Below are 21,530 nucleotides of genomic sequence, written 5' to 3' on the forward strand. Positions count from 1 at the left end.
TGAGCTGAGGTCTTGCTGCTGCACTTGCCTGGGGGACAGAGCCAGACTCCGTCTCAAAAAAAAAAAAAAATCAGATCTCATCAGGCTTACTATCATTAGAATAGCATGGGAAAGACCTGACCATGCTATTTAATTATCAAGATTTAATTACTTCCCACTGGATCCCTCCCATAACATGTTGGAATTGTGGGAGCTACCATTCAAGATGAGATTTGGGTGGGGACACAGCCAAACCATATCACAGATTTTTCACGAGATAATCAGGGACTGAAATATCCAGTGGGAGCTGATCTGGATGTGCGAGTATGGAGTATGTATATCACAGAATAGAGAGGATATTCACATCCTATGGGATAGATGAGGTACTGAATGGGTGATATTTCCCATACCTCGTGAAAACAGCTCAAGCTACTTACATGGCTGGATTGAGAATTTGGTGCTTCAAGATTCTGGCTGTAGCAAAACTGTAGAATCACAGTTATTTTACTGCAAGATATTCATTTGAAATGTATTTATGCCACCAAGGACCAGGAAGGTGAAATGCTACACTTGGTGCCATGAAACTATTGTCTGAGCTTGTTTTTCGGAAAAATCCATATCTGGATGATATGACTGAGTCATCAGCAGTGCCTGGCTGGCTGTGTTGTAATAGGTCAGATGTAACTTAAGCCCCAAAGTTCTTAGGACAGCCATAAATTAGTCTGAAGGTGGCTGAGATAAGGCAAGGGTGCTTGTTGCCTCCAGATTAGAATCAAGGGCAACAAAACTGCCTAGAAATTGCAAACCCAGGAGAAGCTTTAGGCTAGAGGCAGGCAGCAATACTTTGTGAGAATTTTACTAACAGAAAAATAAGGAAGATACAGAATCATGTTTATCAAACTTGAGGATTTATAAGAAATACCTGTATAGCTTCTTTATTTTAGTTTATTTTTATTATTATTTATTTATTTTTGAGACAAGGTCTTGCTCTGTTGCCCAGGCTGGAGTGCAGTGGCTCAGTCACAGCTCACTGCAGCCTTGGAGTGGGCTCAAGCGATCCTCCCATCTCAGCATCCTAAGTAGCTGGGACTATAGGTGTGCACCACCACACCTGGCTAATTTTTTTTCCCCCATAGAGGTGGGATCTCACTATTTGCCCAGGCTGGTCTGGAGTTCCTGGGCTCAAGCAATCCTCCCACCTTGGTCTCCCAGAGTGCTGGGATTCAGGCATAAGCCACCATGCCCAGCGTGAATACCTTCTTCAAAATGCAAAATCCTGTATCTCACCTCCCAGGGAGTCTTATTAAGTAGCTTTGGATTGGGGCTCAGGAATCTGTGTTTTTAGCAAGTGATTCTGATACATAGGTCATACACTGAGAAACACTGAGTCTGGAAAGGCTTCTGAGATCATCTAGTCAGCCCTCTCTTACAAATGGGGAAATTAAGGTCTAAGGAGGAGAACGGGCTTGCCCAAAGTTGCAGAATAAGTTGCAAAGTCAGTGCAGCTCCACTAACTTATATGTCTTCATTTTGCAATTTATTGTTCATCCTAGTGGCTAGATGAAAAGCAAGTCTACCCTCCTAATTCCCAGCTCCCCTTCTTTCACACTATTTTTTATTTTCTTTTTTCCAGAGCACCTTCTAATATAAAAATAATTTACTAATTTACTGTGTTTGTTGCTATTTTCCTTGCTTCATTAAAATGTAAGCTTCACAAGGGCACTGATTTTTGTTTGTTTGTTTGTTTTCATTAAAGTAGCCTATGTGCCTCAAATAGCACCTGACCCATAGTAGGTGTTCAATGAATATTTATAAATGGATGGGTGAAAAATATTTTGTTAAACTGTACATAAGTTAACAGGTATTATGTACCAGCCCTTAGGCATTAGCACGAAATAGAGTAGAATATTTTCTTTTTCACATGTTTGATTCTAGCTTGAATTAGAGGTTACAGAAACAGCTTATTTATGGAAGATTAATTAGAGACTTACCAATCATATGTACAATAATAATAAGAATAACAATAGCAACAATAACAACAGTGATAACATCCATTTGTGGAATATTTACTATCTGCCCAACACATACCATATGAAGTTCTGAGCTAAGACCATCAGACCATTATCTCATGTAAGTCTTAGTACCGCCCCAGGGTGGAGGAACGAAATAGTATAGTCTGTTTTCCAAAGGAGGAAACCAAGGCTCAAGAGGTGAAATTACTGTTTAAGGTTACATAGCCAGTACAGATTTAGGACCTGTGATCCCAAAGATTACATTCTTAACTACCAGTTACATTCAGTAGTAGGCTTGGGGAATTCTCTCTTTGCAGAAGGAATTGAAAATGCCAAAGACTAGGCAAGCATTGCTATTAGGGGTGTCCTTGGGCCAAGAACACCAACCTCTAAGGTAGTATAAAACCACAGGCTGGAAAGATGCATTTTTTTTTTCAGCCCGACTTTCCAGCATTTACCCACACTCTCAAGTCTTCCATTCTCACATTACAAAGAACCTTTCGTCTTGAACTATTAGGGTTTTCTCACTTCTCAGACACCCTCCCTGAAGCAGGCCAAGGAAAATTCCTGTGGTGACAGGCCATTTCTAGGGAGGCCACTGTAGCACTCACACTTGCTCTCACCCCACCCACTCAAGGAAGGGTAGACAGACAGAGGGCCCTTCACCCAGCTCCTATACTACTTTCCTGTGGAGACCTCAGGAAGGGGCCGAGGATCATGATTTTCTAAATGTGGGCACAACAGACCTCTTGTAAGACTTTGAGTTCTTGAAACACTGTACCTATTAAACTGGTTGTGAGCACACAGAATAAAGTATCACCACCCACTGTGGATAATGTCAGCATTCATTCCCACCCCTGACAGCCAAGATTGGCCAGGCTTGGAATCACTGAACACTCCACACATGGCAGCAGAGTCCCTTGCCCCACAGCTGCAGACACAGGTTGAACACTGGTGCACCCCTGGGCTTTTATGAAGAGAGAGGCTTATAACACCCATTGCCATCTTTACACACACAGTGCAGCAGGTACTGTGCTGAGAACTTTACAGCCGTGATCTTATTTAATTCTTATAATACATGTGATGAGACACTGCTGTCTGACTTCTGTAGATGGGGAAGGCCTGGAGAGATTGGTAACTTGACAGAGTCTTATGGCATCTGCAACAGGCAGAACCACATTTTAAACAAAGGTTGAGTTACTTCTAAAACCTGTGCTTTGCTAGTCTTCTGTTCTGCAACACTGGTTAAGAGCATAGACTCTAGAGCCACGCTGCCTGGGTTTGAGTCTTGACTCTGCCACTTACTAGTTGGGAGACATTGGGCAGGTTACTTAGCTACCCTCCTCCTTGGGCTGTTTATCTGTAACATGGGGATAATAATGTCCTTGTAGCATGGGTTGCTCTGAGGATTAAAGGAATCCATATATGTAAAGCACTCAGTGTCTGGTGCATAGAAAACGCTAAATGCCAGCCATTATTATTAATTTATATATCAACTCATTGTTTTTCTCTGGATGATAGAAACTTAATCTCAGAAGTTTGAGGTTTTTCTAACTACCCACCCTTACCCCAACCCCTGCCAAGGGTTATGTCTGTATTCCCAAGGGGCTTAGACTGTTACCTGGTATATAGTAGCCTCAAGTAAATGCTGGTGATGATAATAGGGCAGTGCCAAGACATTGGGGGTGTGGGAAGGCAGGGTTAGGGGATGGCATCTGCGCCTCATCAGCATCTATCCTCCATGGTGTCGTATCCTGAAAGTGGGAAAGGTGCTGTCCAGATAGATGCTTATCTTGTGGACAGAACAAGAACGGGGAGGCAACCATTATTTCACATACAGCAAGTTACTGTTATTTTAATGCCCTAACAATGAATCTATATTTAATTAACTTAAAAGATAGGGGAGGTAAGAGTATTATTCACTAAGTTCTTGGTCAAGGCACATTAAATCAAAGCGGTTAGCACTTAGATCTCTTCCAGGGATAAATTATCTCAGACAAGCTTCAAGGTATGCCATTCTTTGGAATGAATTGTCACTTTCCAACCACCACCACCCAACCTGTGATCTGACCACAGTGTCTTCCTCCTGTCTCCCTTCCCTCTGGGTGCCTGGGAAGGCTGGGCTTCTGCACTGTTCTGCCACTGACTTAAGCTTTGTCGTGACTGTACCTTCCACTTCTCTTCTAGCTTAAGAGTTGGACAGTGGAGGACCTTCAGAAGAGGCTCTTGGCCCTGGACCCCATGATGGAGCAGGAGATTGAAGAGATCCGGCAGAAGTACCAGTCCAAGCGGCAGCCCATCCTGGATGCCATTGAGGCTAAGAAGAGACGGCAACAAAACTTCTGAGCAAGGCCAGGCTGTGAGGGCCCCAGCTCTACCCAGGCTTTGGGTGAATTCTGGATGGCTTGCCTCATGTTTGTTAGCCAGCACTTCTGCTCTGTCGTCTCTCCACAGCACCTTTGTGAACTCAGGAATGTGCGCCAGTGGGAAGGGTTCTCTTGACAGTCAGCGTGCCATCTTGATGTGTGTGTGTACATTGGTCAGGTATATTATTTCAAAGGATTTATATTGGCGCTTTTAACTCAGAGTTTTAAACCCCAGGAACAGAGACTCCTAGTTGAGTGATAGCTGGGAAACTTTTACATTGTCTGTTTGTTTTTCTTCTCCCAATAGCTTTCAATTGTTCTTTCTGGAAGACTTTTAAAAAAATATAAATATGCATATATATATATAAATTATAAATAGATTCCCCACGCAGTGTGGTGGTATCTCTGTACAGGTACAGTTTTAAACGGTTTGCCTCTTTTCTGTAAGATTATGGTACTGTGGAACATGAGGGCAGAGGGCACCGGGAGGCTGTTAGGGGGTCACTGAATCCCAGGAGCCAACCTCCCCCTTTGCAGGGCTGCATTTAAAAATTAGGTTTGGGACAGTTCTTTTACCATGGTTTCAGCCTTGTGTGGTCATCACTGGCTTCTGGAGCTATTGGTGATGTCCAAGGGAAAGCTTTGAGAGTTTATGTTTACTCTTTGAGTCCTAGGAGAAGCCTGGCACCCTCTTTGCAAATTGGCCTTTGCTCTTTCAATGCCTTTCATCCATCTCCACTCTCTCAACTGCCTAAAGTCACAGCACAGATACTGCCCAGTGCCTTAAGAGGAGACATGATCCACTGAGGGGATAGGTCTACCAGGAACTCTCAGCAAACACGGGACTGTGTTCAGTCCACAAAGGAAAAGCATTTTCGAAGCTCTCGTTCATGTAAAAATCATACACGTGGCATTTTGCTCCACATTCCTTACACACAGGGGTAGAGGGGATTGCTTTTGTGACCCACGTTCAAATATGTGACTGTTTTCTTTTCTCTTTTACTGCTAAGCAGCCTGGAAAGGATAAATGAATATTAGACTAAGATTTGTTCTCCAGGAGGCTCAATCTGAACACACAGAATGTCAGAGCTGGAAGGGACTATAGAGATCATCTGGTCTGACCCTCTTGTACGGATGATCGGAAAACTGAGGTGTAGAGAGGGGAATGGCCAAAATCACAAAGCAAGTTAGCGTAAGAGCTGAGACTAGAATTCAGGGTCCTCACTCCCAGGCCACCGAACCATGCAGCCCCTTCTTTGGGGGAAGAGACCTGTGTCAGTCTTGGTTAATTGTTCCAGGGAACCTTGCTAACAGAAACTTGCTCTTGCCTTGGCTCTTCAGTAGATGACCTGGCTGTAAAGAGATTCCCTGGACGAGCCAGATCATTCAGTTTCAGCGAGTCCTTGAGCTCCGCAACATCTACCAGATACAGCAGACAAGCACCCATGGAGGCAGGTTTCGGGCCTGAAGCAGATCAGAGGGCTTTGCAAAAGACAGCATAGAGCCATCTTCCTGCAACTTTACCTCTTTCCCTCAGATGGGGAGCCATGACTGGGTTGCACCTCAGGATACTGTAATTTGACTCCATAATTGCTTTTGCTCCTGAAACCTGGGAAGCAATGGAAAGGCAGGGAATGTGCCTCTTCTGTGGCCAGATTCTGTTATATGCAATTAAAGCAAGTTTTTAAAAAATGCAAGAGGCAGTTGTTAGTCTTCAGGGCTTGGCCACTGAAATAGCTATGTGGCAGATACAGAAAACAGAGGACAATTTGAGGATCTTGCTGGAATAATAAATAACAGCTACCATTTGTTGAGCACCTATTATATATCAGGCACTGAGCTGGGTAGGCTCTAAACTTCACAATAACCCTGTGACTTAACTACTTTATCTCCATTTTGTAGTTGAAGAAATAAGTTCAGAGAGAAAGATTCCTTCCCAAGGTCATGCAGCTAGTAAATGATAGAATCAGGATTCATAGCATCACTATAGGGGGTCAATATTTACACAAAAAAGGAAAGTCACAAGCCTGTTTAAAATGAAGTGACCACCTTTTCTTGCATAGACTAAATAACTCGAACTGGCATTTTTAGGTTGGAAAGACAGCTGAATTAGTAGTTAAGTCTGATAGCCAAGTAAGTTTTAAAAACCAAAGCATCCAGGATGCACACACCTGCACCATTTGCTGTGCGAATTAATAGTTCTGTCTCTCTCTCTCTTTCTTTTTTCTTTTTATTTTTTGAGATGGATTTTCGCTCTTGTCGCCCAGGCTGGAGTACAATGGCACGATCTTGGCTCACTGCAACCTCCGCCTCCCGGGTTCAAACGATTCTTCTGCTGGGATTACAGCATATGCCACCATGCCCAGATTATTTTTTTGTATTTGTAGTAGAGACGGGGTTTCACCATGTCAGTCAGGCTGGTCTTGAACTCCTGACCTCAGGTGATCCAGCCGCCTCAGCCTCCCACACTGCTGGGATTACAGGCATGAGCCACCGCTCCTGGCCTCTCTTTCTTTTTTAAACAAAGAACTTTGCACTTGGCCAGAGAGGAGGAGAAAGCCCGTTTTCTCTCTTCCTAAGCTAGATCCAAATAAAAGAAAGTTCAGTTTTCCCCCATAACTATTCTTGGGTCATGAACTTTGATCTGGAGTTTGTTTTGTTTCAGGCATGTGTGCACCCAGCTTGCTGATCCAACAAAGTCTATTGCTTACCAGTCTAGCTTGATGGAGCCTTTTGGCCAGAAGTCAATTTATTTTGGATCAGAGAAATTTCCTGACAAGGTATATTTGTTTTCTAGTGACAGAAAGGCAAAGGAGCAAGTCCTAGTTTTTGTTGTTGTTGTTGTTGTTGAATACTAAATTTAAGATATATCAGCTTGCTTTCAATGAGCCTCGGGCTTCCGTCATTGCTTGAGCATTTGGAACTCGAGCTTCCAGAGAAATTTGAGGTCCTCCCTTGTTCTCTGCCTTCAAGAAACAATGACCTGATTCTGTCTTTAAAAAAAAAAATCTCAGAATTCTTTTTTTGTTTGTCTGTTTTTTTGAGATGGAGTCTCACTCTGTCGCCCAGGCTGGAGTGCAGTGGCGCCATCTCGGCTCACTGCAACCTCCGCCTCCCAGGTTCAAGCAATTCTCCTGCCTCAGCCTCCCAGGTAGCTGCCACTACAGGCGCTGCGCCACCACGCCCGGCTAATTTTTGTATTTTTAGTAGAGACAGGGTTTCACCATATTAGCCAGGTGGGTCTTGAACTCCTGACCTTGTGATCCACCCGCCTCAGCCTCCCAAAGTGCTGGGATTACAGGTGTGAGCCACCTTGCCTGGCCAAAAATCTGAGAATTCTTTAAGACTATTTTAATTGTTCCATCAGTAATTTTGAAGCACATTCCTTTTTTTTTTTCCCCCTTTTTGTCTCTTTCCCCAAGCCACCAATTGGATGGATGAATGTTTGATGGGGAAGAGGAAGGGTGGGAGGATGCATGGATGAGTGGATGAGTGGATCGATAGATGTATTGATAAATAGATAGAACCAGTCATCTGAAGCAACTTAAGAATTGTAGCCTTGACTCCTTGAGATTGTAGATTTCGATCCAGGAAACATTTATTTAGCACCTGCCAGATGCCAGAAATTTATACCATTTAAAACTCAGTAAGTCTTTTCAATATCAGGAAGGAGAGAAGTGACATCGTGATACATCCTATGGGTATTAAAAAGCCAATAGAATATTATGAATAATTTTATGCCAATAAATTTAACAACTTCAACATCATAAACAAATTCCTTGGAAAATAAAAAGTACCAAAATTCATTCAAGAAGAAATAGATACCAGCCTGAGCAACATGGCAAAATCCCATCTCTACGAAACATCAAAAAAAAAAAAAAAAATTAGGCATGGTGGTGCACACCTGTAATCCCAGCTTGTCAGGAGGCTGAAGTGGGAGGATCACCTGAGCCCAGGGAGGTCAAGGCTGCAGTGAGCCGTGGTCTCACCACTGCACTCTAGCCTGGGTGACAGAATGAGACCCTGTCTCAAAAAAAAACAAGAAGAAGTAGATAATCTGAATAGCCCTATATCTATAGAAACTTAATAGTGCTAGGAGATATAGGTATTATTATCCTCATTTTACAGATGTGAAAATTGAGTCTCAGAGAAGTAAAGTCTATTGCTCAAGGTCATGTGGCTAGAATATGGCAGAGCCAGGATTCAGATCCAGGTCTTCTGATTCTTATTCCAGTGTCCTTTCTAGCATACCATGTTGCCTCTAAAGATTGCAGCTCCTTATTTACTAGAAAATTGTTCCTGCCCAATCGACATCTCCGCCTCACCCCATCTTTTCTTAAGCACTATGTTTGTGTTTTTATCAGTATTATATTCATTGTCTTTGGAATACATGTTCTTGTTTGTGTTTGGAAAAAAAATCTCTTTTACCAGCTTGCACTCGGACCAACTTGGAAAAAAAAAAAAGCTTAAATGCTGTTGCTATGTACAGTTTAAAAATGTGAAGTTTGTAGCTTTAACTTTTTGTAAGAAAATCTAATAACACTGGCTTAAGTGCTGACTTGAAATGCTATTTTGTAAGGTTTGGATGTAAGTAATCAATTGAGGTCAGCAGTTTGTATGAGACATAGCTTCCTCCATTGCCCCCACTCCTTTTTTTTTTTTTTAAGTTTGAGATGCTTCCTGTGTTTTTATGTTAGAATTGTTGTTCTCCTTCTTTTCTTCTTCCTATACCTCATCACGTTTGTTTTAAATAAACTGTCCTTTGGACCACAAACCCTTATTAACGAGAACCTCCATATATAGCCTGGATAATGGTGTTGTGAACAATCTTTGTGACATTGACTCTGTGGTGTGTTTATTCTAAGATCCAAAGCTGGGGAGAGGTTGGTAAACTTTTGTTGGGCTTCTATTATGTGCCAGGGTACTGAGCTAGTTATCAGGAATATAATAAAGATGAACCAGACACAGTTTTTGCAGGGCATTTGGGGAGTTAGCCAAGCACAAAAGCACACAACATTGAACATACCATGGTAGAAGAAGGTACAGGGCCTGTGGATACACAGAAGAGGGAGTGACGGTTCTGCTGGGATGTCCAAGGAAACTCTTCTAGAGGAGACAATATACCTTGAAACTTTAAAAATGAAGAAGAGATGGCTAGATTAATAAAGAGTAGGAAGTGAGGGAGAGAAGACATCCTGGACAGAAGAGCCCGCCTGTATAAAGCCTCTAGTGTGAGATTATCACCTTGGAATCCTTCATCCTCATCTGCTGCTGCATGAAGCCAGGCCAGACGTGGCCCAGCATTCAGAGGTGGAGCAGCAGGTTCCTGCCCTGGTGTGGCCCATTCTTATCCAGGAATAGTTCTCCAGCCTGACCCTAGGTTTTTTTTTCAGCCTTAAAAGTTGACCCCACGGCAGAGAGGGAATAGAGTTACATTGAAAAGTAAGTGTAGTTCTCTTGAGTGAAATTGCTCTACAGTATTTAATAGAATAGTTCCACAGTCTGTATATATAACTGTCATGTTATTCTGTGGGCCTTTCTTGGAGTGGGGTGATAAGTGTGTTTATTGTTCCCTAACTTACTCACCTCACTCCTTGAAATATTTAGTGTACCTTCCTTCCTGTGGCCAGGGTCGATGACAGATGTTCCTTATTGATCACACTGAGAACCTATGGCCAGATGAAGGAAAGAAGGAGGGATGAAGTAAGTTTATATTTATTAAGCACTTATTATCTGCCAGGCACAATGCAGAGCCATTTAGATGACTTCATTTGTCTTCTCACACACACTCTTAGGTAAATGATAGTGTACCCTTTCTATAGACATACGGACTTTTACAGTGTGCAGTACTGCCCACCGGGGGGTGTTTTGGAAATGTATGAGAGTGTTTTTGTGGTGATAGTGATTGAGGAGCCTTACCAGCATTTAATGGGCAGGGGCAGGTTTGCTAGATGCTCTGCAGTGCATTCTGGGACAGTCCTGCATAACAAACATCTGTCCGGTGTCCAACACAACATTCAGATGTTCCACTGGTTATTAACTTTGGTGAAAATTTTGTTTATAAACATGATACTAAACCAAAGTTCATTTACATTACATGTAAAAAGTACTTTTTATATGGTTTTACTGTTTTGTTTTTTTTAAGAATGAACTATGAAGAATGGAGAGACACTTGTAGTTTGTTTTGTTTGGACCTTTACTAAGAGTTGTTCTCCATTTCAGAAAACCACATCATCAATGACAGCGATGCTTGTGATTTTTGAGTCACTCACTCAAGATTGGTTTAGATCTGTAGCTGTTGTTTTCACAGAAAGTCTTTGTAACATGTAAACACGTGGTAATTTCAGAGAATGATGAAGTACAGCAAAAAGAAAAGAACAGGGTAATGGGATTGAGAGTAACGTGTGCATGTGTGTGCATGCACATCTTTGTATGTGTAGGGAGAGATGGCTTTATATAGAATGATAAACGATGCTTCTGGAGAAACGATGTTTATAATGAGACCTGCATGACAAGAAGGAACCAGCCAGGCTGAGGGGACAGCAAGAACAAATACCCTGAGATAAAAACAAAAGTTTGGCTTGTTGGAAGAATGGAAGGATTCTTCCATGGCTGGAACAGTGTGTACAAGGTGGGTGAAGGCAAGAATGTTCAGGGCCTTGTGGTCCATGGGAAGGGGTTTGGGTGTTATTCCTGATGAGATGGAGAGCCGTCAAAGGGTTTTAAGCAAGGTACTGGCATGATAGATTTATGCATTTTGAAACTATGCCTTCATGAAATAGTGCTCAACTTTAGTAATCAGGAAAATACAGTCAGCCCTCCGTATCCATGGGTTCTACATCAACCAACCATGGATCAAAAATATTAGAAAAAAAAATGGCCCAGCACAGTGGCTCACGCCTGTAATCTCACTTTGGGAGGCCAAGAACTCATTTGAGGTCAGGAGTTCAAGGCCAGCTTGGCCAACATGGTGAGACCCTGTCTCTACTAAAAATACAAAAATTAGCCGGGCATGGTGGCAGGCCTGTAATCCCAGCTACTCGGGAGGCCGAGGCAGGAGAATCGCTTGAACCCAGGAAGCAGAGGTTGCAGTGAGCCGAGATTGTGCCACTGCACTCCAGCCTGGGTGACAGAGCGAGACTCCATCTCAGAAAAGAAAAAAAAATTGTGTCTGTCTTTCTTCCTTAAACAATACAGTATAACAGTAATTTTCATAGCATTTACATTAGGCATTTTGTGTAGCATTGTATTAGGTATAAGTAATCTAGAAATGATTTAAATTATACAGGAGGATGTGCATAGGTTATATGCAAATACTAGGACATTTCATATCAAGGACTTGAGCATCTGCATGCAGATTTTGGTATCCATCAGAGTTCCTGGAACCAATTCACCACAGATACCAAGGGACAACTGCACAGATTAAAACCTTAATGCATTACTACTGTGTACCCACCATAATAACTAAAATGGAAGAAATAGAAATGCTAGGTATTGGTGACGATGTGGAGCAACTGGAACTCGAGTACTGGTGAATATACCCATGACCTACCATTCCTTCCCTAGGTATTTTCTCAACAGAAGTGTGTATGCTTTTTTACCACAAGACATGTACTAGAACATTCATAATGGCATTATTTATAATTTTGCCAAACTGGAAACCATCTGGATGCCCAGTGGCAGCATAAATAAATTACGTAGATTCGCATAGTGGAATACTATACAACAATGAGAATGAGCTACCTATAGCTACTGTGGAAATAAGCAAAAGGGTATTGTGAGCTTGCTACAGCAAAGAAGTCAGCCACTGTTACTTGCATTTTGGCAGAGACTCAAAGGCAGGCAAAGGAATGGGAAAGCTCTACAGTAGAAAAAAAAGGAAGGCTTCAGGGATGCCCTGTTGGAAGCTGTTGGCATGGGAAAGCTGTAGGTGGGCTAACTTGAAGCAGGACATCCTATGTGATTGATTTAGGGGTGCATATTTGGTTTCTCTGTTTGATCCTAAGTTGGAAGTGGGGACAAAAATTGGGGAAGCTGTCAGTTATTAATCAAGTCCTGACCATTTTGGCTTGATTGTTACAGAAGTTATTGTTTAGCTTCCTGGATTGCCACTGGAGATAGCAATCTGTCTTCCTGCAAGCCTGACTTATAGCAGGCTGGCAACCTGGGCTATTTATTGTAGATATGGGGTTGGTTTCCCGGGCAGGTTACTGCAGGTTGTGGGTCAAAGTTCTATTTATATATATATTCTGGGATTGTCCATTTGTACATTCAGTCTCTCGCTACGTGCAACAATATGGCTGTATCTCTCAAACATTTAAATGAAGCTAGACACATCCATCGATGGATGAATGAATAAACAAAATAGGGCTTACACATACAATGAAATATTATTCAGCCTTCAGGAGGAGGAAATTCTGACACATGCTGCAACATGGATGAACCTTGAGGACATTATGCTAAGTGAAATAAACCAGTCACAAAAGGACAAATACATGATTGGACTTACATAAGGTACCTAGAGTAGCAAGGTCTCTTCCTAGAGACAAAGTAGAATGGTGGTTGGCAGAGGGAGGGAGAGAGGGATGGGGAGTTAGTGTTTAATGGGCACAGAGTTTCAGTTGAGGAAGATGAAAAAGCTCTGGAGACAGATGTTCTTACACAACAATGTGAGTGTACTTAATGCCACAGAACTTTACACTTAAAAATGGTTGAAATGGTAAATTCTATATGTATTTTGCCGCAAGAAAAAATCCAGACACAAAGTACATACTGTGCAATTCTTTTTATATACAGTTCAGAACCAAGGAAACCTACTCTATGATGTTAAAAGTCAGGGCAACGATTGCCTTTGTTGGTTGTGGGGTAGTGACTGGATGTGAGTATGAGGAGGGACTACAGTGCTACTCAGGTTCTAATTCTTTGAGTGCTTGTTACACAAGTGTGTTCATGATGAGAAAATTTATCAATGTGAACTCTTAGGATCTGTGCTTTTTTTCCCCATATGTATTTTATACTTGAATAAACAAGACTTTTTGCCTTCTACTCCACTGGGCTCTTTTAGAAGCTTCCAAGACCATGGATGGGAAGGCCCCTTGGAAACTACCTAGGCCTCTGCAGATGTAAGGGGTGGTTACTCTTAGCCCATGAGCATTTATCCCAGCCAGCATGTTGTTCTGATGAATGATCCAACAGAGGCCCAAGACTTGGCAGTGTCAAGTCTGGATTCAAACTTAGGCTTCTTGACTCCAGTGTTCACTCCAGGACCCCAACTATGGCCTCAAGTGTGAGTCCAGTTTGTGATCTCTAGATAAGCAAACCCCTTCCTTTCCCAGTGCCCTCTGCTTGGAGTTGCTTTGCCCTCCAGAGGAAAACAAGAGCCCTGGTAGAGGCTGCTGAGCTCTATTTCCTTGCTTTGCATTTTTTGGGCTTCTTTAATATTTAACCTTGTGCCAGGCGTTTTCATATATATTATCTTACTTGAACTTGACCGTAACGCTCTGAGGTGTAGGTGTTATTAAACCAAGATAAGTGAAGAAACAGGCTCAGAGAGACAAACCCAACCAAGATCACACACCTCATAAGAAGCAGATTCAAGCCCAACTTTCTGGACTTAACCACATTCTTTCCTCTGCACTGCATGGCATCCCTCATATTCTCCCATTTTATTCAAATATTGTAAATAACTCACTGTCTGAAGCCAACACAGAAACACAGAGCCGATAGAGAAGCAGGGAAAAATGACATGATGACTTCAGTGGAACCTCTGGATCCACCTGTACTTAAGTCACTTTGTTGGGTCTCTTTCACTTGTACCTGAAAGATTCCTTATTGATCTAGGTATGTAGGAAAAGATGGGGAGGTGGGGTGGGGGTTGGATACCAGTTGGGGGTTGATCCTGATAATAATACCCCTTAGAGGTCAACAGGTCCAATCTAAGGTCACACACTGATGAGTGGCAGGGCCAATATTTGAACCCAGATGTGACTTCAAAAACCAAGGTGTGTGCAATTCTTCCTCTTGAATGAATTTCTTGAGGGTTCTGAACTCTGGCCTTCTGAACAAGGTTAAATAGTCTACAACTGCCCTTGTCCTTCTCTTCCTTTCTAGCAGACAGGATTCTGAAAGACACTCCCCGTGCCACCCCCTCCCCTTCCTTCTCAAAGACTCCTGTGTTAGAAGATTATCTTCTCAACTTACTAACTTCCTGGAGAATTCTTTCCACACCAGCAGGGCCGGACTGGCCTGAAGTATGAGGTCTGGTATTAAGGACCATCCCAGCCAGCACCTCAGGGCTGTTTCCAGAGCCTTCAGATAGAAGAAACTCATTATAGGATGCACACTTCAAAGCCACTTCCTTCAGTGGTGCCTGGGGAGTTAAGTTTACCAGACAAAGTGATAATAGTGGGAAGTGGTGCTGAGTGAGTACAATCTGGTATTAAAAAGCCTGAGTTTGAATCCCTGATCTGCTACTTTTTAACTGTCTGACCATGGATCTTGGTTTTTTCATCTGTTCAGTGGTGATACTACTATTTTATTGTTGTTGCTGTTGTCTTGTGGGGTTGTTGTGAGAAGCATATGAGATAATGTATGTGAAACCACTTTGCAAATTACAGTGACAAGGATATGTGGAGGATGACTTATTTGCTAGGCTATCTTCACTCTTGGGGGCTTCAAAGAGTATCGTATAAGTCAACTGGAGTCTTCCACTCTGATGTCCCAGTGTAAACACCCTGCTTGGCCCTTATTTGAGCTGAACAGCTCTTCTCACTCAAAGGGATTGAGGAATGGGATTTGCTTCTTGTCTGACCTTGGACTTCTGGGTCTCTTCTTTTCTGATCTGTAAAATGGGGCTGGAGAGGGGGCAGATCTTCAATCTGATAATCCCTAAGGAATATTGTGTCTCACTCACAAGGGAAGTCGCCACCTTGAGGTCACTGCAAAGAGGGGGAAACTCAGTTTGTTTATCATTAACAACAAGCACATCACATCTCAGAGCCCAGATGTGCTGAGCTGTCCCACATGCCCCCAGTTGCTCCCTAACATCTCTGGACATTATCCTTCCATTTTACAGAAGTTGAAACTGAAGACCAAGAGAGCAAGACTGCAAGGGATTACTATGAGATCCTTCCTGTACTCCCTCTGCTGGGAACTGCTTGACTCCTACCCCAGCCATAGGTTCACATGATCCAACCCCTTCGCCACAGTTGAGTGATCCAGTCATCTCACCCAAGGTGACCAATCTCTGGGCCAATCAGATTTTTCAAACTGGAAATGAGAAGTTCTCTAGTGGAGGCGCTACAAGTTACCAAACTGGGAGATGTTGGTAACCCTGTTATCTACCATGTGATGCAGAAACCAATCTCTCCCTCTGTCTATCTGTTTCTCTGTCTCTCTCTCTCATTCTTGATTTCGTCGTTGCTGAAACCAAGCTGCCTGGCTGCCATTCTCACTCAGTGGTATTGTAAAAGATATGTGTTGGTTTTGCCTCCCCTGGATCCTTTCCCCTCATTTTAATGAAAGGACCCTCATCTTCCTTCAGGGAGCTACCCCACTGCCATCTATGTCCTGGTGGGACTGTCTGTGATAGTTCCTCCCATCTCACCCCGAAATCATGTGATGAGCATATGACCCAAACCAGTCTAGTTAGACTCAATCTTCAGGGAATTTTTTAGCTTGAGCAGAGTGATTTATACAATGGAGGCAGTTGTCACTAAGCTATTTTAATTGTAGTGCCCCAAAGAGGTGATTTATGAGTTTTACCTACCTCAATCCCTATGTTGCTCGAATTGCTGTCTTTCTCAAAGCCTTGTTGTTTAATTTGACTTTGATCCTATCCAGTACCTTTCCAATACAGTCCTTTTTTGGCTTAAGTTTTCCAGAGTTGGATTCTGTTGTTTGCAACCAAAAATTCCTAACTGATACAGAAATTGGAACTAGAGTTGAGTTGTAGACACCATATCCTCTAGGAAATGTGGGATATTTCCTAAGACTGTGATGGGGCAAAATACAATGAGGTTGTTGCTCATGCTCTAGTCTGGGAAGCCAGCAATGGTCTGCAATGGTAAAGACCTATGTCTTACATTACTTCATAGCATCTGACCACTGAGGAGGCTCTCAGAGAAGGGATAACATGTGTCACAGTTAATTTTAAGGAAGTGAGGAGTGTTCAGGCTGTGTGATAGAGCATTTTGTTTCTAACCACATAGATTAATATAAACGGAGAGTCAACAAAGGAAGCCCCAATGCCTTTTTTTAACATAAAAAAAATTCATAAACAGAATGAACGGACAGCATTTCTATGACTACGGTAAAAGACTCTCTTATGACTTGCAGTAGGGCCTAGTTCTCCAAATACCAAAGCTGGCAATTGATGATGCAGGCTGCTGAATTCACAGCCCTGCTGCACTTTGTGAAGTTAGGCATTAATAGGCAGTGGGATTATCACAAGTGGAATGATCATATGAGAGGATGTGGGAGAAAACTGAAAGCTCTCTAAAACACTGGGTGCAAACAATGCACACCTTTTCTTACAGGAGAAAGCTCACAATTTCTTGCTTGCCCCATCCCTCAAGGCTACTTAGCTGGAAGATGGGGATCAGTTTGGCCTAGAGCATGACAAGTAGACACAGTAGGTAAAAATCCTGGACCCATACAGAACTGAAGAAACTTGTTAACTGACACCATCAAAAATTTGGGGAAGTATCTGTGGAAATGGATTTTTGTGGTGCTTTATCAAGGAAGGGGGAATGTAATCTTGGCTTAGGCTGATCTTCTTGATATGGTTTCACTTGCCAGGGATTATTTGGCATTCTCTGTGCTAGCTCCAGGAGCTGGCAAGGCTCTAACAATGTGATGAGTTGGCTAATGCAAACTTAAAACAAATGCTGGCCCACGTGAAATGGAACTTAAGGGCCCCAAATCCCTTGGCATCATGTAGAGGAAGAGATTCAAAGATTTCTGAAAGACAGGAGGCTGGACTGGATCTATTTTGTGCCTCCTTCCCACAAATACCTCTAACTGTAGCCCTCACACTTTACCCTTGCTTTGAGGAAAGTCAAGAATGCTGGGTGGAGGGGCTGCAATTTGAAATAGGTTGCCTGATTCAGAGGGGAAGAAGAATGCAGAGATGTGGGAGGCCAGGCGTTGGCACTTCATCCTCAGAAATGAAGTGGGAGTGATCACTGGAATATTCAGTAGGCTCTGTATGAGGCAAGAACTCATGGTGTAGTGTTACAGGCCGAAATGATGAGGGTCGTGATCAACTCCATATACTACTGGAGGCTATATGAGTAAGCAGCAAACTGTTTCTCATAAATGCAGAATGTTGGCAAACCGACGAACTGCATCTGCCACCCGGCAGGAATGCTGAGGGCAGTCACGTCCCAAGCATAGTGTTTCTTGTGATTAGGTACATCTGAAGCCTGTTAGTAACAATATGAACCTGTGATCAGTTAAGCAGCTGACCAATCATTACCTCCTCCTCCCTGCTCTTGTTACCCAATAAATAGGAAGGACTGTGGAAGCTCGGGGGCTGCCTTTGCTCACTGGAAGCGGGGAGCTCTCTTCTTCTTCCCCGGCCCCTTCCTTTAAAATAGTTTCTTTTGTCTTAAGTTTTCATTTCTACGTTCGTCCCTTCATTCAGTCTTGTAATGACGGTCTCAGGCAGTAACAGTAGTAAGCTGTCGTAATGATGGTCTCAAGTAGTAACAGTAGTAACTGTAGTAGTGATGGTCTCAAGTAGTAACCGTGGCAGACTGCCACAGTGTAGGGCCCTAAAAAGTTAAAGGCAACCCACTAAAGTCTTACTTGATTTGTTTAACCAGCAAAACATAAGAAACAAAACAAAGCAAAACGAAAACCAAAAACACCCTCTAGTTCTGGCAAAAAAAAAAAAAAAAAAAAGTCACAACTTGAGCCACTGTGTAACACTGGGCTTGCGTTTATTGATCTAAAGCCCTTTGATTGAAGGATATGCTACTTGCCTTTGAGGAAGGACTCTGCTATACTGCATGAGTGTAATGTGAATATTTCTCTTGCCTTCTCCAAAAGGGTCTGTGGCCATTTCCCAAGGTAAATGGATACTGGGAAAGGGAAATACACCATTCAGGGAACCTTGATGAAGACTTCGAGCTAATACCAGTTTCTTGGGTTCAAGAGTACCACTGTAGGCCCATCTATCACGTGAAAAAGTGTTTTGGCTTTTGTCCATACCACTGGAGGCCTAATGGAATTCCAAAACTATTCTATATCAGCAGTTTCGGAGAGATAGTTGGAAAAGATCCCCATACTGGCTCTCTGACCCATGAAGTGAGGGCCATTGTGATATAAAAGGCCAATAGAATCCAACTGAACAACTGTTTCAAAATAGAAAAGTCAACGGTAGTAACATATCTTTAGGGGAGGCTGCAGAGATTAGTGTTTCTACCAAAGACCTTGCAGGCTGATGACTCCAATCAAAACACCATTAATTTCCTCTGGTAGGTGCAAAATTAGATGGGTCTTGGAAAATGACAGTGGATTACTTTAGTCAGGTGATAATTCCATTTTTAACTGTTGTGTTAGATATATGCTCATCATTACAGTCCCTGGAGTCATGCATCTACTATTTTCACTCTCTACTCTGAGGAACAGAAACCACTGGAAGCATTTTGCTATTACCTAGAAGGGATAAGAGTTTTCATTTACTGTTCTAACTCAGGCATACCTCTGTTCTCCAGCTCTGTAACAGGAAGGCCTTGATTCCCCGAATATCCCTATTCTAAAAGACAGCAAACTAATTTTGACTAAACCAGTTGACTAAATCACATTAACAGGGCCTGGAGAGCACAAAGCAGCAGACACTTCAGCTCTGTAGGTAAGACACACCTTTTACAAGGTGGGAGATAAGTCCAGTGCATCTCAGTGAAGTTTCTTAGAGTGTCCAGTACCCTGGACATATGTGTAGTACTTCTATCACCACAAAAGAAGTACAGTGTTAATTTGGATTTTGTTGGTTCTACTGCTATCAGATCCTGGCTTGCTACTGGGCTTTGATGATGAATGAAGGCCTAACTATGGGATATCAGGTAATCTTATGACCCAACGTGACAAACTACGATATCATCCATCCAGATAGAAAGTCAAGCATGCCCAGTAAGGACTCCATCATCAAGTGTATCCATGGGTACATGGGATTTGGCTCACGTAGACCCTAATGATGTAAGTTGATTGCATGAGAAGTTTGCTTTCAATCAAGTTGCATGTTTTCTGATTAAACCCAATGACCCACTTGCAAATCTATTGCTTCCTATCCCTATGACTCTGAGCTCTGCTGACTTAAGAGATTTTGGTACCCAAGGGAAGAATACTTCTTTGGTAATCAAAGAAGAATATCCTGAATCGGAGACTGAGCCTGTCACCTGGACTTTCTGAGCTTTTCTTTTCCCTATGTGTGTATAAAGGGGGTTACAGTCTTGATTAGGGTAATCAACCACCCTGTCAAGGGGAAATATGGTTACTGCTACACAAAGTAGGCAGAAAGGAATGCAAGTAACTCCATGGAATTCCTTGGGGAATCTTCACATGCCAGCAGGACTAACAAGTGCTCAGATTCGCTAGGAATAAAGGTTTAGGTTACCCCATCAAAAAAAGAATCCCAACCAACTAAAGTGCTGGCCAAAGGCAGGGGGCATGACATGGCTCACAGAGAAGGGATGTTATAAATGCCAGCAGCAGCCTTATGACCATTACAGAAATGAAGACATAGCAATGGCCTCTTTTCCTCCTTGCTGTGTTTTTCTTTTCCTTTCCTCTAGTATCATATAGGGTATGCTGGTGGCAGTTACATTTACCATTTATCCCTTATATTACAGGATATTGAGACAGAATTAGTGGTACCAGTGGAAGAATGAACTTATAGCTGGATTCATGAACAGGATATGCCCCATAGGGTGTCTTTCCTTTGGGGAGATCGGTATATTTTGGTTATATATGAGAGTTCCCTTATGTTAGAAACATGCATAAATCTGTGTGTATGGGAAAAGGATGGGAGTGTATGGTATGCTATTTTTGCTTATCAACAATTTTTGCCTTTCTTTTGGTGACAATAGGTGGTCTTTTATTTGGGTAAGTACCTTTCCTCCAACTGCCGCAAATACTAATACGGTACCTTGCCCTCCATCCCTCCCAAGAGAGAGGCATATGACTCAAGTGAAATCAGACTCTCTCCTGGGATTGGAACTGTGAGCAGGATGATACAGGGAAGGAAGTTGACTGGAGGCAGATCATGTGGGTGGCAGTGTCTTAAACAGAAGGTTCATGAGTCTTGCTACTGAGGTCCCTAGAGCTCCCCTCATTCCTGTATTTCCTGAGGCCTCGTCAGTCAGCTCTTCCTTTGGTCGGGTGAATTTCACAGATACCCTTCTGTAGTGGGCCAGATGGTGGCCCCAAACATCTGTCCATATTTTAATCTCTGGAACTTGTAACTGTTACCTTATTTGGGAAAGGGTCTTTTTGCAAATGTGGTTAAGTTAAGGATCCTGAGATGAGGTCATCTTGGATTATTCTGGTGGGCCTAAATGTCATCAAAAGTGTCCTTGTAAGACAGAGGCACTGGAAGACTTGACATACACAGACACTGAAGTGAGATCAGAGGCAGAGACTTGAGTGATGCAGCCACAGCCAAGGAAAGCCAAGAATGGTGGCAGCCACCACAAACTAGAAGAGAAATGGAGAGGGTTTCCCCCTGGAGTCTCCAGAGGGAGGGTGGCCCTGCTGACATCTTGATTTTGGATTTCTGCCCTCCAGAACTGTCAGAGAATACATTTCTACTGTTTTAAGCCATCAAGTTTGTCTGAATTTGTTACAGCAGCTGCTGGAAACTAATATATCTTCCAATAAATTCATTTTTTGCTTGATGTCAGTTTCTGTTGCTTATACCCCCAAACTCTAATTGTTAACAGTCATTCATCACTTTAATTATTTTATAAATTACCCTTTTTGACCAAGTTTGTTCAACTGAATTCCTGTCACTTGCAACCTGTTCTGGCTGGCACAACCACAGACAAAGTTTGTGCCAAATCCAGGACTGGAGCCTGAGAATGTGGACTCCAAGTCATTCCACATATTGCCCACCCTCTCCAATCACTCAGACAGCATGTCAGGGAGCCATCTCCATACAAGCAGAAACATG

General features: G+C 42.7%; 1 protein-coding gene across 2 annotated transcripts in view; it reads left to right on the forward strand.

Annotated features, from left to right (window-relative positions):
• STK4 (serine/threonine kinase 4) overlaps positions 1–9,153 on the forward strand; it is a 113,437-nt gene extending 104,284 nt beyond the window's left edge. For both annotated transcript variants that reach the window (XM_004062218.5, XM_055373052.2), the window contains exon 11: positions 4,179–9,153. In XM_004062218.5, the coding sequence (XP_004062266.1) occupies positions 4,179–4,337 (159 nt within the window). In that variant the 3' untranslated portion in view covers positions 4,338–9,153. The remainder of the gene's footprint in view (positions 1–4,178) is intronic.
• Positions 9,154–21,530: the final 12,377 nt, after the last annotated feature.

The sequence above is a fragment of the Gorilla gorilla genome, chromosome 21, assembly GCF_029281585.2.
Source record: "Gorilla gorilla gorilla isolate KB3781 chromosome 21, NHGRI_mGorGor1-v2.1_pri, whole genome shotgun sequence".
NCBI classification, from domain to species: domain Eukaryota; kingdom Metazoa; phylum Chordata; class Mammalia; order Primates; family Hominidae; genus Gorilla; species Gorilla gorilla.